Here is an 18,338-nt window from a genome sequence, read left to right on the forward strand (position 1 = left end):
CCGTGAAGTGTTGGTCTATGGCTACGAGGCTTGGCTAGGGAGGCTTGGAGTGTGGCCGGTGTCGTGTTCGGGCAGGTACGCGTGGTCGTTGTAAAGGTCTTTGGACTCTTTTGATGGATGGAAGCTCGCCGCCGCCATGAGGGTGGGTAGGTCAAAGGTTAAGACGTTCAGGGAAAGGAACTGGCGAGAAAATACATATCCATATTAACACTATGTCTGTGTTTACCTGTGCCGTTGCTGACTGTGATTACAACGTCGGTGCGGCCTTGATCTTGATGTCATAAGTGACTTGGGATTTCACCCAGGTCAGCCATTGTAACGGCAGCTGCTGAAACAAGATCTCATTTCAATCCATGCAACCTCATACATTTCATACATAATGCTCAGACAGCCACACCTTTCCCATAGGTAATGTAGTGGCGGGCGCTGCCTAAGCTGGTTGCATCAACTGTACACCTGTCTTTTTTTTATGGAGGGTTGCAAGTTGCTTTTTCTCATATTAACTAAAAGCACTCCATCCTTCTATCACATTTTTTTGTGGTCTGGGTTTTCACTAATTGTTTGTCCTAGGTATGTGAAGTATTCTACTTTCATGTGTTTCATTCCCACCCATTTGTATCTTCAACAATCTTCAGATCTTCTTCTTACTCACTCGGTAAGGTTCCACGATCATTCTCTGTCTGTAAAGTTTCCTCAGACTCATTTAGTAGGACTATGTCATCTATGAATCTCAAGTTGTTAGAGCACTCACCATCTTTTCCGTTGTTCAAAGATATTCTTGCCATTCACAGTGTTGCCTCCCACACAAGTTGACGTTTCTTTCATTACACCTACACAGAAGCTGTTGCAAGCCTCAGCTACCACAGCACATTGTCCACCATTGTCCTCATTGCTCAACCAGATGCCACAAATTTCTTGTCATCACCCGTGTTCATCAAGTTATTCCCGCCATTCAGTGTTTATCTACTGAAAAGAAGCCCTTCATTTCATCATGATAAGCCAGAAGAATACAAGAAAAGCATTTTCATATTTTATTTACTTCATTTCAAGTTAGTTAGGGTTTTTAAGGGTAGGGAGGTCCCAATGAAATTTTCCCCTATAAGACCCCTTCAGTTTGTACAATGTTGTTCTGTAGTGCGGTGACGGCCTGATGAACGAGCCTCCCATAACCCATTCAGCGAATGGGGTACCTCTTTGGCTGACTCGGTAAGGAGTGGCTCTCCCGTCACACTGGTCGCGGGTTCAATCCCAGGTAGCCAAGGAATACCCTCTCTTTGTGATTAATTTCTCGTGTGTTTCAATAAAAAGAGAGTAGAAAATCTCTTCATTAAAGTTCTGCATAGTGTTGGACCCTTTAGAATAGATCAGTGATATTGTAGAGTACCTTGCTGTAATTGTTTCATAGATCTTTACGCCACCATCACACTTACAACTGAGATGTTATAAAAGCTTCTAGTATCAAATACTCATTTGCTTCCAAATATAGAACCTATGTTAAGTAGTTGGGTTAGAAAGATTTGGACAAAAAATGCAATCTTCATTTTAAGGTTAAAACAAATATTTCTAGTGCCAGCTAATATGTGTGACAGCTGGCTTCTCACTTGTAGATAAGTACTTTTGGGTGAAAACTATGTAGCCTCTAACTGGGTGCTTTTTTGGGGTGAATTTATTCTTCTTTTCTTTGATGATTTCGTTCGACCTCTATTCTTCTGATTGGCTTGTGTTCGTACAATGACACACTGAAAATATATTGGCAATTAGGAAATTATAATTATCAAATACATAATTCCTCATTATTATTAAACACAGCCCTTTTAAATCCAGCAGAAAATATGAACAAAGAAAGGAACAGGAAAGCCACATGCTACTCCTGAAAAATGACAAAACTCCAAATACTCTTGTATTAATCAGATTAACTTGCGTAGTATATCATACAGTAGTAGTTTCCTCTGCTTCTTGGATTTCATATGATAGAGTAGCAGTGACAGAAAGAATGAAGGATGAATTACTGAAGAATACAACAGCAAAATGGATAAAACAAGTCAGAATGAAGAATAAGATAAAAACTGAAAAGAAACAGAGGTAGAGCATATGCAGCACAATGTAAAAAAATCCCTTCTTTTGAGATATTTGTAGACTAGAAAAATGAGCAAAAACTTGGGAAGATAATAATTATGAAACTAAGTACTCAGATGCTAAAACAAAGGTAAAAGAGTGGTTCACTTATATACTACCTAGAAAACAATTCAGGTAAATCTGGGTCATATAATACTGTAGGTAAAATGAAGATGAGTTAATGAGCATTATGTTTGTTTCAAATCTGACTGTGGTGGGGTAAAGTGCAAGAATGCTGCCCTCTTTTCAATTTGTCCAAAATTAGTGAGTGACAACCCTTTTTAGGATAAGAAATGTAATCAAAATAAGAAAATAAAGAACATGCAAACAGGGAAGAGGACAGAAACATGACTAAAAGGGACACACTACCTGGCTATAAAAAGATAAGAATAAGTTTCTCCTCAACTATTTTTTGTGAGAATGACCATCAAACCTGACCTGTATGACTTTAAAGTCTGACTGTAAGAACCAGGAAAACCAGAGACAAAAATGCAAGACAACATTCACCATGAACATTTTCTCGGTTATTTTCTTTGTATCTACATTTTCATTCCATTGTTTTCTTTTAATGAGTTACATGTCTTAATTAAATATGAAACCAAGCTGACCAGACACACTGATTCATAAAAGAAAAAGATAAATAAAGAACATCATGATGACTCAGAAACAATAGTGACACATAACATTTGAAAAAAAATTCTTACTCTATGATACTGCTGCAAATACAAATAGCATAACAGTAAAAAAAACTTACCAATTCATCTAAAACATCCAGTAAAGCTTGCATGCTGCACCTTATTCTGTTAGCTTTAAGAATGGCATGCAGGTCCTCCACAAAGATTGGCTCATACAACAGCACTTTTCTATGCAGGTCAGTTCTGCTAGTGAGGATTTCCTGCACCTGATTTATAAGGCCAGCTGAAATTCATGAACAAGTGTTAGGAATATAAGTTGTAATTATCCTATTTTTAAGGTTTCCGAGACAACTGCACATTTTAAATTCCAGGAGAAAACTAGGATATACAGTGGGGTATGCTAGAACTAACATAGCTGTTGAAAGAAGTTTATTCAAGATGGGATTCTTTCATTTGAGTGTTTACTGAAATACAGTAAACTTTCAGTTATCCAAGTAGCCTGTCACTTTTTGTAGGTGTTTATTCATCTAGGCAGTGTGATCTCTTTCATAAACTTAGCATTCTGAATCTTGGATAAGAGGTTTCACATCTATCTATCTATCTTTCATCTTATACCAAAAGAATAATCAATATAATATAATTAATATTACCTTGTTGTGTAGAAGAAAGAATGTCCTCATCTGCATCTGGTGAAGCAACATCTCCAAAGATGCCTCCATCTGAACCTCCAGAGCTGGAATGCAGATTTTGAAACTATAGCAAAATAAACTGATTTATGATGACATCCACAATACCAAATGTGACGGGACTCACTTCCCATCATTAAATGCAACATTCAGTGTCACAAAACACATGAGAAACTGATGACGTTTCTCATATGTCTGGCATCTCTGATGTGGGTATTAAGAACCATAATAAATAAAAACAAAAGATTAGGCAACCAAAGATTATAATGATAAACAAATATATTAAAATTTCAGATTTTTTAAAGACAACCTTGAAAATAGATGCATCTTATACATAAACAAATATGGTACTCCTAGTTTTATTGAAAAAAGCAGGATAAGGTAACTGTATCCTACAGGTTGTTCCCAAAACCTTGTTGCAGGAGGATATATATATATATATATATATATATATCTATATATATATATATATATATATATATATATATATATATATATATATATATATATATATATATATATATATATAAAGGGGAATTCTTGGATTTTTTTGGAGCAAAAAAATTTCAATTAATAATTGTCTCACTGGAAAAAAACTAGGCACAGAATGCTATGCTGGCCTGCCCTGCACTGCATCACAATGTGTGCTGAATCTTACTTGTATTATGGGTTAATTTATTTATTATGAAGTACACAAAATAATAAAAGATTATGCTGGTGGTGGACAAATAAGTGTATATAAAAACAGAGGGAATTTTTCTTCTATGAAGATACTCTTGAAAATCAAGACATGTCTTAAACATGGGTAATTCTTATGTGACAAAATAAACAGTACTTTTTTTTCAAGTAAATAGTTTCAAAATATGTCCCAACAACCACTGTTCTTTCCATTGTGAAGAATGTATCACAACTGGAGAAGGCAACTCAACTTTTACTCAAACTTTCTGATGTATTTTTCACAAAATAATACATAATGTTCTCCAGGCATCAATCACTAATAGTTTCACAGCTGATCAACTTAGGTAACTCCTCACTACAGGCTCCGAATAAAAATATAAGAGGCACAAAGGAGAGAAGCACATGAGTTAATTGAAGATAAAGCTAGATTTTAATGTCATCAAATAAAATTCATAAAGGGACGGATACAAAATTACATTCCTAGAACCATACCTGCTAGTAGATGTCAATGAAGAATTCAGGAGACCATCCTCCTCTTCCTCTGGGTCGCTTTCACTCTCATGCACTGCTTTATCACAATCAATCTCAATCTCTTTTTCCACAAGGTTATACTTCTCTGAGTTTTGCATTTCTGGTGAAGACCCACATTTTCTACTTTTTCTCACTTGAATCTTCTGTAATTTTGGTCCACCTACAGCCATGATTGAAAAAAATTATATATATATATATATATATATATATATATATATATATATATATATATATATATATATATATATATATATATATATATATATAAACATTAAGGGCTAAACAATAGCCATTAATTATATATAATAACCAGCATATTATTCATTTGTTCCATCCACTGGGAAACTCTGGAACAGTCTTTCTTTGGCTGTATTTCCTCCTAATTATGACTTGAATGCTTTCAAGGGGGAGTACCAAGACACCTCTCCCTCCTAAATTGATTTATCTTTATTTTTTTTTTCTATCCTACTGTTTGTATGAGAAGTGGTGTACAGGATTTTTTGTGTTTTTACCATTGAGCTGCCTCCATGATGAAAGAAAAAGTAAACAAAAACTAAACTAACAATAATAGCAAGAGTAACATGTTCAACTCATGTTTGGGGAGTCTATTGAATAATTCCAGGCACTTTGTTGTCTAATTTAGATTACATCTCCTCACAACAACAACAATAATAATAATAATAATAATAATAATAATAATAATAATAATAATAATAATAATAATAATAATAATAATAATAATGATAACAATAATAATAGTAATAATAATAATGGTAATAAGAGTTCATAATATAGAAGAAAGAAATTGAACAATAAGTCTATATATTATAGTAGCCTTTGTTTTCTTGAAATTATTAGTAGAAAAGATAATTTAAAGAGCTGGTGTGCACAAGAATGATGGACCCATTCACTGTGAAAGGGTTAATAAATTCACACTTTTCTAAATTATAATCTTGTCTTCAAAAGTTAGACTATTGGAATTGAGATTAACACAATGAACACCAAACTTTAATCCAATAATAGGTGAAATATCTGTAGTATAACAAGAGTGAGATCCTGATCATGTTTTCAAGGAAGCATGCTGGGATAAAACTTAGCTCTTACAGGAACATTAAGGTAAAAAGTAACTTTCCCTCTAAAATAATACTACCTTCCCTTACCAGAATTTTTCAAAGGAGTTTGGGAGAAGCTGGATTCTGCCTCACTGTCAGTAACTAGAGGATGAGTCTGTTCATATACGTGCTGTAGCACTGCCACTGCTTTTCTGCGCCCCAGGGCACATATGCCAAACTTCTGCAACTCTTTCTGTAACAAATGTGAAAATAAACAAAAATTATTGTTTTCCCTGTTAAAAATAGGAAAATACAATTTGTTTCAAACCTTACCTGAAAAAGAATGTAAGAAATAAAATTTCAACTGGGATGTACATTTAAAGTAAATCTATCACAGGAAAGTATAATAAAGAAGAAACAAATTATACAGCTTATGTTAAATGCTTTTCATTCATATTAACGTGAAGGATACTGATATGATGTTTAGCTGCATGCTTTAGATGTGGTGATAGCGATGCTGAAGAGAAAAAGATACCCAGTCTTCTACAAAGGTTTTCAACATATTTGTGACCAAGAATCTTTATCCAAAGCGGGTGTGATATTTGGTCTGATCATTGAAACTGTAATAGGTTTGTCATGGAAGAAATAATCCAGACCTCTGCACTTTAGAAAACTGAGCATATTCCCATGCAGTCGGGTGCTATGACAGTTATTACTTATAGTTTTCATATAATTATTAGCTCAGTGTGTAGCCTACTGTCTTATCAACTACAATACACAAAAATTTATAGTAAATGTCTCTGAAGTAGATGGTTCAGTTCAGCAAAATAATCCCCATGACATGTTCTTATGCTACAGTTTACAGACCAGCTTACTTTACCTTCAGTTCAGGTGACTTCATCTTGCTGTAATCTGGCCTCGGAGTAACTCTATTCATTTTGGCATTGCGATTCTGATGAGGTGTTGAAGCAAGTGAATAAGATGGATGGGCAGATGTTGATGACGTAGACTTTGTCTTAAGTCTTGATTCACTGACAGCATCGAGCTTTTCAATTTCTGCTGCTGCATTTGCAAAAATTTCATCACCAGAATGTTCCTCTAGGAATTCCACAAAACTGGTTTCTCTAATGGCTTCAGGAGATACATCAAATTTGGTCTCTTTAGTTGGTACTTCTTTGTCACTGTATTTGTCTTTCTGATGATCCTCATAATTAGCAAAATATGTGGGTTCTCTTCCATGGCTACTGGACTGTGCATCAATTGAGAGATGTAAATCAGGTCCATTAATACTACTTTTATTATTGGCTGACAGTTTATCAGAGGTGGAATGTAGCTCTTCAGCGATTGTTATGGAAGAATTTGCATCAAAGTCATCCCAGATATTACTAATGTAATGATTGTGTAATGTGTCACTTGCTGACTCATGGTCTTCATTTCTATCCTCCATACTGCCCACCTTGTCCATATAACTGTGCTGTTCAGTCTCTGCTTGGCACTTACTAACACTAGGAAGATCTAACACACATTCTTCCGAATTGCTCTTTGAGCCACTTTGTGTTAAGTCAATGACATCATTATCATCATCACCTATCTTACATTTATCATGTGCTGGTGGCAGAGAAGACTTTGCTTTGGACTCTGTATCAACTGACCTCACATCTGGGATATCTGAGTCACCTTTCAGTGGAGAATCGGAAAAAATCTCCATGTTTTCTCTGTCTCCCAATGATGAAACTGATTTACATGGAGAGGTTGTTTTGGGTGGTACATTTGAAACCCCTTTTGATTCTTCTGGTTCTAGTTGGTCAATTTCCATACTAGAAGAGTAGTGTGGGATGACTTTTAGTGGAGGTGAATTCAGTACTGGTGAAATTACAAAACTTTTCTCAGAGCATGGAGAGTCATCAAATAAATCTGGTGACTGTTCTCTCTGAAATTCCACAAGACATTCAATTTTGTCTTGTTTCTCATGGACAGATTTTTGGCAAACTTGCAAGATTTTGTTTGCATAAGAACTTTCATTTTGTTTATGATCTTTTTCATCATTATGGTTAGTACATTTCAATTCAACATTGAAAGTTTTGTCTGCATCCACAGCCATAGATGAAACTGAATTACTTTTTGAATACATTAAATTTCTTTCATTTCTTGATTTTTTTTCCAAGCATTTGACCTGTGTTTTCCTTGATTTTTCTGTAGCTTTGTCAAGTTCTTTATCCAATAGCAAAGGTCCTTTATCTTTTTCTGGATGCACAACAGGGATCTTGCTTTTCACTGGACTATTCTTAGCTTTGTATAAAAGTTCCATGTATGATACAAGTTCTTTGCAGTCATACTTGAGACCAATATCATACAATTCAATCCATAATGGGTCGCCAGGAGTTGTTATTTCACATGTTCCTGTATAAAGGTATGAAAGAAATTTGTGAACAGCTTTTTGTGGTACCTTATTCCACTTGATAAACTTTCCATGTTCCTTACTTTCCTTATAAAGTTGTGGACATCTTGCCAGGAGGACAAGAGAATGGGCTTTCACAAAGATGCCTTCTAAGGTTGCAATGGTGACATCGCTTTCTATGCCACTCTTCAGAAGATCATTCCAGTTTTGAATCAATGTCTGTATCATACACTCACTTGTAAAATTACTAACTTGATTGTTTGCAAGTATTCCCTCTTTTAAAGGACTTGTGACTATTTTATATTCAGGTACCATCCCAGTCTTTGAAGAACTGTAGCTCTCCTTTCTACCAAACAGGGATGTTGAAATTTTGCTATTAGATCTTATTCCTGAAGTTGCCAAATCTTTATCTTTATCTTCATTACACTTGCTTGTAGGAGATACAGAAACATTCTCTAAACCATACTTTGAGGAGAGTAAAGAACTATATTTTGGCTGTTTCTCCGTACCTTCCCATTCCTTTAGATCTGCGTTTGTGTGAATAAAGTTGCATGAACCTTTACTTGTTGTATCGTTGTTACATTCAGATTGGCTTAGAGGAATATCAATGAACGGTTTAATTTTCTGGGTCTCTCTTTTTTCCTCAGAATTAACAGGATAATCAGAACTCATATTATCTGAGAGAGAGGTTCCCTTTTCCAATTCACAATATTCAGTGAGTAGAGGTTGAACTGATATGACCGATTCTAAAGATCCCTTTGTTGTTTGAGGTATTTCTTCCTTATTTCTATGATCACAGTTTTCTTTAAATGTCACACAGTCTTCTTCAGCATTGTATACTTCTGTTAGATCACCAGGACTGTTTTCCACATCTTCCACTACATGAACATTTCTACTTACTTTACAGAAACTAGAATCTGAATTATCTTGGGCTTTATTTCCAAGACTGGATATGATGAAGCCCTGACTTCCCGTCCCTTCAGCTGTCTCCTCCCAATCCATTTCTGTCGTAATGTCCAAATCTTCCTGAGACCCTAGGAGTCCAGCTAAGGCCATCTGAGTACAGAACTCTTCTATGCTTGTAGCTTCCTCCATTTCACATTCAGATTCTGACTCCTGTGAAGAATAGAAAAAAATCAGTAATATTTTAACATTACAGCAATTTACTCACATCTACAGTAGTGGATGCACTTTATGCAGACACTATAAATGGAAAGTAAAAATAGTAAAAGATTACTAAATATGAAAATAAAAATACTATGGGTTATGGAGGCAGTGTTATGTAGCTTTTGGAGAATGTTTTTTATAAAAGTGTTGGATAAGGATGACAATTTGGTGAAGCACGTTTCAGACCTTGCCCTGTTTTTTTCAATATGATTTATTAAAAGATGTGGCTAGTTAAGGCACTCATAAAAACATGTGTTGATAAAACCACAACACTTTAAGTGCCTCCTGTTGCAAGGCTAGCCAGTGTTGCCAGTCTTGCTCCCCTTTGATTCTTTTAGTCTGTGGACATGCTGTTAGCGGATTTGCATTATTTTCTGAGCCCATAAAAAAACTTTCTGCGATATCGGTTTCTACCAGTGAGGTAGTTAATAAATCATTGTAGTCATTGGTAAAAAGAAATTTCACAGAACATTTTTTTTTGTGGGCTCAGAAAACAATGTAAATCCCCTAACAGCATGTCCACAGACTAAAAAATCAAAGGAGAGCGAGACCGGCAACACTGGCTGGTCTTGGAACAGGAAGCACTTGCAGTGTTGGGTTTTATCAATACATGTTTTTAGAAGTGCCTTAACTAGCCACGTCTTGTTAACAAATCATACTGAAAAAAATAGGGCAGGGTCTGAAACATGGTTGTCAAATTATCATCCTTACCTAACATTTTGCTATAAAGTTACTACCAAAATACTCTATAACACAGCCTGTGAAACCCATAGTAGCTTTATTTTCATTTTTATTAATTTTTCATTATGAGATCATGACAGCTTTAATTTTATTTGTTTAGACCAATTCAGCACAATATATTTGACAAAATAATAAGGAAACAAGGTAGCCATGATCTAACCAAGGCATAATATATATTGTGAAAAATGACAAAATGAAATTCCTTTTATAGTAGTGGTTACCTCATCTAAAGCATGCAGGGCAGTTGTATTGAGGCGACCTGGGATTTGTGAGAGTTTCTTCAAAAGGTTGCCAATGGTTGCCTCTTTAACTTCTATGTATGGCTCTAGTTCACGCACATAGAAACTCTGAAGGGGTTCATCTGCACTGCCCCTAGCAATCTCCCAAAGTTGACACTCCTGAAATATAAGATAAAAAGTTTCAGGTGCAAGCATGCACAGCTTGACAAAGTTGAAAAGTTGTGAGTGATAATATGGTAGGTTAGTGATAATGTGTAAGGGGTCATCATTTGTGTTTTCTGCACAGAGAGTAGGGCTGGTTCGACTCAGGAGTTGCTGGGTAGGATATTGGTATATCTTCATCTTTTGCATTACTAAGATAAAAAAAATTACATAATACCTTACACTGAAACACTTATTGTTCCAGCCCATTTTTTCATTCACTGGTAAAATCAATCCATCCCTATTCTTTCCCCTCATCCATTACCCAATTCTACTTAATCTATATCACCTCATATTCTTCCTAACTACTGCAGTACATTAAAAATAAGGTATCTGAAAGAACTGACTGATGGATTAAAGAATCATTAGAACAACAGGAATGGTCATAACACTGCCATAATTTCCTCACCTTGCTTGTTACGGAGGTGAGGTTTCCAGACCTTTCTTTAGGTTCACCATGTTGCCATCCACTTCTTGACGTGTCTTCAGATGTTAGAATTACAGCAACTTTTTCACTGATCATCCTTTCCCTCTCTCCCACAGAGCGTGTTGCTAGCACAGTCTTTTGAAGCTGAGAACGTCCTTTTCGGCCCTTTCCCCTTTTCTTCAGTCGATTGTCTGTAAAAATAAAAATAAAAAGAACAGTTTAGTACTCTCAGGATACTTTTGGAAGATTATAATATACTTTTTTCTCCATGCAGCTACTACTGGTACTATAGTAAACAGGAAAGAGAATACCCTGAGGGACTGAAGCAACACTCACCTGGCTTTCATGGCTTCAATAATTATCTATATCTTCAAACATCATAAACCTATCACTTGTTGCTGCTTACGTGAATAGTAGTACAATATACTGCTAAACTGACCAAACCCAGGAATGTATGTAACTATAGAAACCAATAAAACTTTTTGGCAAAGAGTGAAAAAAACTAAGATTTGTTTTTCTCAATTTCCTCTTTTATTGCAGCTTATAGTGATGCACAAAAAAGTACCATTACCCGAATCTGGAGGTGGTAGTAACAATGGGCTGACTTTCCTGTCCTCTTCAACAATATTTTCCAAACCCAGAGCAACCAGCTTTTCCTCTCTTGAAAGCCTGGATTCCATTTTCTCGTCGGCAATGGAGCGAGACAGTGCAACAGCCATAGCTATATCAGGATCCTTTAGGTCTCTGTTAGACTTTGAACTGCGTGCCTGAAAAATACAATTAGTACTATAATCAATGTTTCCATCAGCCTGTGATAAGAAAATTTTCATGAAAGTCTATATAATAGGTAACTGACTGCAAAGAACTGAGGCTTATCAAACTGAGAGATCGGATTGATTTCACCTTGCTGCAATGCATTAGGTTATTTCCATACTCTTCCTTGTCACTGCTCACAAACAAACCTCCTGTGCATCAAAGAAATAGAAACAAAATAGGAGGCATTGCTCAATTTTCATTCAACATATGTAATGGTCTTTAATATACACCAAGCATTTATGAAGAGCTAACACTCCTCACACCAGATTTGGAGATGTAGTGATTAAAGCACTAAACTAGGCCTTGCTTTGAATCTAGGTCAGAGACTTACTGCATAGCCCACTCAAGTATTTGGCTTCCTTATTAAATATATCCTTCTCAATTATCAATGTCACTACATACTTTTGGTCCTGTGCTACGGGGCTGCAAAGAAATGGGGAGCCCTAATTCATTCCATTCCTCGTACTGCTTCTCCAGTAGTCTTGAGGCCAAAAGAAGCTGTTCTGATGTTAATCCATGCTCCTGGGCACACATCTTACTGTGGAGTATTCGTTGAGTTCTTGATTTAAAGTCCTGAAACATAAATAAATACACTGTGATTATCAATCAATGACAACTTTAGAAGTCCGTGAATTTTGGTGCCATGAGAGAATAACAAAACATGAAGAACTCATATTTTTTTTCCTTCCATCTCTCATCCTCCATTTTAGGCTTAAAAGAAAGAAAAAGAGTTTGTCAAGAACAGACCTCTTTCAGTACCCTTGATATTTATTTCTATTTACTTCATTCACTGTTCACACATCACTTTTTTATCACACGATCGATCTGAACATCATCTGCCCTTACCTCCATATCATTTTTTTTCCTTTTTCAAAACCCAGCTACATCTGTATTTCCAAATAAAATTTGTAAACATACCTTCTTGCACACAGGACAGGGCAGTACTGGTTGTGGCTTCTCCTGTTCACTTGTCTTTTCCTCTCTACCAGATACATGAAACTGTTTTGCATGTCCATCTTTAGTTAGTTTATATTTTTGTAAGCATTCTTTAAAATGATCAGCGAACACATTACAAGGCACAATCAGCTTGCATGAAGGACACAGCTTTTCAGACTCAGCACACAATGATTTTTCAATTTCTTGAAGGTCACTATTCTCATTTAATGTCTCACTCCCTAGCTTTACTGGATCAGAGTTAGGCTGAGGAACATTCAAACTTCTCTCACTTGATAATGTTTTTCTGCAAGACAGTGAAGCCTCTTGTGTATCATGCTTGGGTTTATTCTTCTTTGGGTTCTCTTGTGATTTGCTGACCAGTAGTCTTTTTGGAAGCCTGAGAGGTAATACAATTATTTATGTAACTTTAGCAACTTCTCATGATAAATTTACAACTTCTAGTTATGAAATTTGTCTTTGGAGACCTAAATATAGTTTGATGAAAGATAATATTATCAAACACTCCTTTAAACCTTCTGTTTTCTTATTTTTAAGTTTGATTTTCTCTCATCAGCATTAAACATGACTTCTTATATATGTGATGGCATATTTTCATTGGGTATAGTGCAGCATTGCTAGGTTCTGAAACTGTTCTCATCACCCAATTAATGGATGAAGTAATGAAAGATTAGAAAGGAATGAATAGTAGCAGAGCAGATGTCCAATCTATAAACTTAATCAAAGATTCAGGCTATTTTAATTGAATTATAATTTCTTGCTTTTAAAATTGGGATTCATAGAATTTCCAATGTGGAATTCAGATTATGACTTTTGGGTATATGGAAACAAGAGCAAAGATTATAGGAGCAATGAACGCTGTGTCCTTCCTCTTTCCTTCTCCTTTTTACTTTTTCAATACACCTCCGGAGAACATATGAAAGAAATTTCATGTAAGCACCATAAAATGGCTTATACTTAAACAAAATAAACAATTATACCAGAGTAAAATAAAGTGAAAAACAAAGAAAGTAAGAATTCAGGAAGCTAGTGGAGGAAAATTCAACCATAGCTACAAGCATTACCTGAAGTGTGTGGTAGCCTCTTGAAAGTCATCAGAAACATCCAGAGAACCTTCTTCAAAAGTCTTCCTCCCCCTTTTACGAAACAATTTTCTACCAGCACTCATCTTGACATTATTCAAAGTAAAAATCCTTTACATATTTGCTACAAATTACATATAAAAACACTCCTTTTGAAGGTCCTACTGTTATCTGAAATATTTTCACACTAAAAATAAGCCTATACTTTCATGATCCACAAGTTCATCCTATATATGAAAAAAACTGCTCTCCATACTTTTCAATTATCATAAAAATAAAAAGGGAAATGTTAAGCATTTAGCTTTAACTGATCCATAAATACAGTAAGAAAAATATTTGTAAAATACAATGTATCATATGCATCCACATTCAAAAAAACTAAAAAATATGTACTGCCAATGGCAGATGAAATTAAATAAAATATCACAAAGGGTACTAGTCCACATCCTATATTGCACACCACTAAGGTATCAAAATCTATTCTTTAGTTTTGGAGTCATTGCTTTCCTCCTTGTTGGTGCTTGATATAGGAAGAGATGGTGTAGATGGAGCATCACTCTTTCTTTGTTTTGTGCTTTTAGTAGATATGTGTTCACTTTTCTTGGGAGGAGAATTTCTGAAAGATCAATATTTTTTTAGGTTGTAAAATCTTTAATTCAAGTAACTTTCCAGACAAATATATGTATGATAAATGTAAAAAGCAAACTCCATAATATCCTAAATATTACTTCCAATTGTAAAAGATGCCCCTGATTTTTTTTCACTCATTCTATCAATTATTAATCTTCATCCATGCCATTAGTTTGCTAGTGTACAAACCAGTAATAACAACTTCCCTTAATTTCATGATCAGGGAATCCATGAAATACACAAATTAATTAATTTATAATTTCACTTCAAGATTAATTAAAACAATTTTATAGTATGTAATATTGATACATGTAATTTCTTCAAATAAAACTGCATTTAGACAGGTGAATATGGATTAGTTTGCTCTTTATGAAGAGACTCCAAACCCCTCCACTTCCTCCTAATAAAACAAAGCATTTTTGATGGATTTGATCCTAAGCACCAGAAAACCATTACCCTGAATATGTTTCATACATATTTTACACAAATGGACGAAACTTCAGCATGATTTTCCCTGCCAATTACTGCCTCTTTCTCCCTCAACAAGCTTTGGGACCCAGGAAAATGCAGTATTTTTCGGTTAAGATTCGTTTTAGTACCGTGCCAGTATTTCATTACCTGCCTTATGAAACATCACTAGCTCTTCATATATCTTATCTAGAAACATTCAACAACCATGGAAATGCTTTCAAAATCCAATTCAAGGACTATTATTATTGAAAATAGGGGATAATATTTAAGAAAGCGCAGCCTCCTCTGGCGGCGGTGCAGCCGGTGTTGCGAGAAATACCTCATTGCAGAAATAAGTCGCATATACATGTCGGGGGGGGGGCTGTGCCCCCCTGGTTAGAAGGGGGGGTTGAGGGCCCTCCCCTGTTAGCAGGTCGTAAAGTTCGGTTGGAATAGTTTAAATATGCTCCCCCCACCCTAAACCCTCTGTGAGCTATTATGCGGCTGCGGCGGCAGCACCGTCGCCATGGCCGCCACCAGAGGAGGCTACGCTTTTGTGAATATTATCCCTTGTTTTCAATAATAAATAGTCCTTGCATTGGATTTTGAAAGCGCTTCCATGATTCTTGAACGTTTGTAAATAAGATATATGAAGAGCTAGTGATGTTTCATAAGGTAGGTAATGAAATACTGGCACGGAACTAAAACGAATCATTACCGTATTTTTTTTGTTGGGGATAAAAACTACTATTTCCCTAAATACTAAACTCAAAATCCTTCATTAAACCTAGGCTCACATGGATATTTGAGTTGAGGAGGGATTGAGGATTGGTGGTTAAAATCATGGTGATATTTATTCCATTTGTATGAAAACACTTTTGAAAAACATTTAGGGTAATTAATGTGGTTGTTCCTTTTGTAAAAGTTGAGTTTAAACACCCTCTAAAATCTTCACACTGGGATAAATAACACAAGGGATATCTTACAAGCTGCCTTGTCCATAACTCTTAACCCCGACTATCTTCTGGAATGTTTTAGGGGGCTAGTTAGGCTGTGGGACCACGGCCTCATCCTCCCCGCCACATCAGTGACATCACTCAGGCCAGCAGCAATGTAAACAATCCGTTGTTGTTGCTGTTAGGATATTTTCCCCTTTTCAACGGGATCCGTTCGCCTCGTGCATTGCTACTAGCTATAGACGTCATATACAGGCGCCCGGAATTTTGTCTAAAAATATGTTGTGGGAGATGAGGAAGAGGTAATCGAGTGAATTGTGAGGTTCCAAGTGGTTGTTGGAATTAAGAGGAGGTTGTTGGGGTTGAAGATGGTGTTGAGGAGAAAGTTGAGTGTTTACTGTAGGATAAAGATGTGGGTGTTCAAATTATTGGGAGGATTGAGGAAGAGGTTATGGAGATTGATGAGGTGATGGTGCTGAGGAAGTTATGTGGAGGTAGAGGAAAAGGTTGTGGAGTTGAAGAGGAGGAATTGTGAATGGCACGAGGAGGAGGCCGGTGATTCTGTGGGTTGAGGAGGTGGTGGTGATGACTATAGAGGTTCTGGAATCTGGAGGTGGAGAAAAAGATTGTGGAGTTGAAGAGGTGGTTGTGGATCGATGTCGAGGAGATTTTACGCCGAGGAGGAGCTATATTTGACAAGGCTTTCGTAGGAGTTGCAATTCAGTGGGCAATATAATTCCAATGGTAGCTAGTTATATGACCCTGGTGGTAGTTTGACCATTCTTCTGTATCATAAACCTAAAAAACAAATCATAGAGCCCGATTAATCTCCTTTTTGACCTTTGGGAAAAGGTGACTTGTGAGTAGAGTTGACTGTCTTTAGACCTTGGTTGTGAGGGGCGGACGGACTTGAGGATCGTCAGATAATATTTAAAAGTGAAAAAGTACACGAAACAGCTAGCTTACATTGACTACAACACCTAATTAATAATGCATCCAAAAACTCAATAATAATTCAACGCAATCCTTACACACACACACACACACACACACACATACACACACACAGCCTTTTCTTTTTTTCTTTTACTTTTTGTACAGTTGGTATCCTGCCACAAGCGCCGCGGCTCCCATTACAGCCACAAGAGCGATTTTGCTATTCCTCGACATCTTGCTGTTCTTGCCCATGAGGTCCTTGTCGTCCAACATGATGCGCCACGTTATAAAAAGGCAAAATTGAGGTCACGCTTCGCCACGCCGCTGCCTTCTTCGCCCGCCGGTGTCGTAGGAGTAAGCTTGCAGTCGCAAAATAGCTCGCAGAGAGAGGCTTAACATGCTTATTTTGTTTTATATTTCATTCACCGCTATCGTGTACTTCAGTTTCAGCTCCAATGTATGGCACAAACATCACAGCAACATTTTCAATCCAGAGAACACTTTATAACAAACGAACATGGTAAATTTTAGAAAGAGTACCCCACGTTGTTCACTCAGTTCATGCTTGTTTGGTCTACTGGTCTGATGTGTTGTTGTCTTGTGAGCAATATCAAACATTATAAAAATCGCAGGTGGACAAACTAGAACAAAACCAGCTAATTAAGGTTTTCTTGCTGTGGATTCCCCAGTACGCATGCGTAGTGGACATCAGAGCAACATATTTCTGCGAGGAGGTATTTTTCGCAGCACCGGCGTCCTGACTGACCGTTGACTTGATTTGAAAAACTTAATTCCTCGACGGTTAAAAGGATTTTATAAGATTAAAGAAGAAAAGCTGATAAAAATGACAATGATGCATGATGAAGTTAATTATCCTTTTTTTCTGTACTCTACGGTATGTGCACGTACTCTACATATGTTGCTACTTGGTTTATGTGTGGCAAGGAAACCTAGAGGGGAGGAGGTAGAAATATGGAGCAGCAGGGTGGTAATGTCACTAATATGAACCAGGCCATACCTCGGAACCTACGTGGTGCTGTCAATTGGTAACTGACTTTAAACATCGACATTAGGGGAGGTGGTGGTAATATGCTGGTGCCATCTCTTTTGACTTCCTCTCTATACAAGGAGGCTTTAAAAAACTCATATGAAAAAGAAAAAAAAAAATCACAAAGTTTGTAAACTTCCTTTTCACTGTAAAAGTTTTACTTATGTATTCACAAAAAGGAATATATTATTTTGCTATTTCCTAAACTGATTGTTGATGCATTTTTCCCCTGTAAAATCGATGTTTTCGCCTGAAATAAAAAGTGGTCCATATTACCACCTCCCCTAGTAATTAAATTTGATATTGCTACTACCAGTAGCCTACTGTAGTAAATAGGAAAGAAAGAAAATCCTGAGGGGCTAGAGCAACACTAGACTGGCTTTCATGGCTTCAATAATTACCTATATATATATATATATATATATATATATATATATATATATATATATATATATATATATATATATATATATATATATATATACATCTTCAAACATCATAAACCTATCAGTTGTTGCTGCTTATGAGTGTGAGGGTGGTTCAGAGAATTCCAAAGAACAGTGGTAAATGAAGTTTTTTATGGGGTGCATGAAACT

General features: G+C 36.1%; 1 protein-coding gene across 4 annotated transcripts; it reads right to left on the reverse strand.

The window, feature by feature from the left end:
• Nucleotides 1-1,018: 1,018 nt before the first annotated feature.
• Nucleotides 1,019-17,064, reverse strand: LOC126995551 (uncharacterized). 4 transcript variants are annotated; one of them, XM_050855188.1, is made up of 13 exons: nucleotides 16,849-17,064; nucleotides 13,705-14,338; nucleotides 12,605-13,019; nucleotides 12,089-12,259; nucleotides 11,442-11,637; nucleotides 10,853-11,061; nucleotides 10,225-10,401; nucleotides 6,578-9,211; nucleotides 5,806-5,950; nucleotides 4,607-4,805; nucleotides 3,401-3,483; nucleotides 2,870-3,033; nucleotides 1,019-1,739 (listed from the first exon to the last, which is right to left on the reverse strand). In XM_050855188.1, the coding sequence occupies exons 2-13, from the start codon at nucleotides 13,806-13,808 to the stop codon at nucleotides 1,629-1,631; spliced, it is 4,608 nt and encodes a 1,535-aa protein (XP_050711145.1). In that variant the 5' UTR covers nucleotides 13,809-14,338; nucleotides 16,849-17,064; the 3' UTR covers nucleotides 1,019-1,628. The 4 variants fall into 4 exon arrangements, with proteins under 4 accessions (XP_050711145.1, XP_050711146.1, XP_050711148.1 ...); XM_050855189.1 differs by lacking the exon at nucleotides 16,849-17,064 and adding an exon at nucleotides 15,789-15,937; XM_050855191.1 differs by lacking the exon at nucleotides 12,605-13,019.
• Nucleotides 17,065-18,338: the final 1,274 nt, after the last annotated feature.

The sequence above is a fragment of the Eriocheir sinensis genome, chromosome 8 (assembly GCF_024679095.1).
Source record: "Eriocheir sinensis breed Jianghai 21 chromosome 8, ASM2467909v1, whole genome shotgun sequence".
NCBI lineage: Eukaryota > Metazoa > Arthropoda > Malacostraca > Decapoda > Varunidae > Eriocheir > Eriocheir sinensis.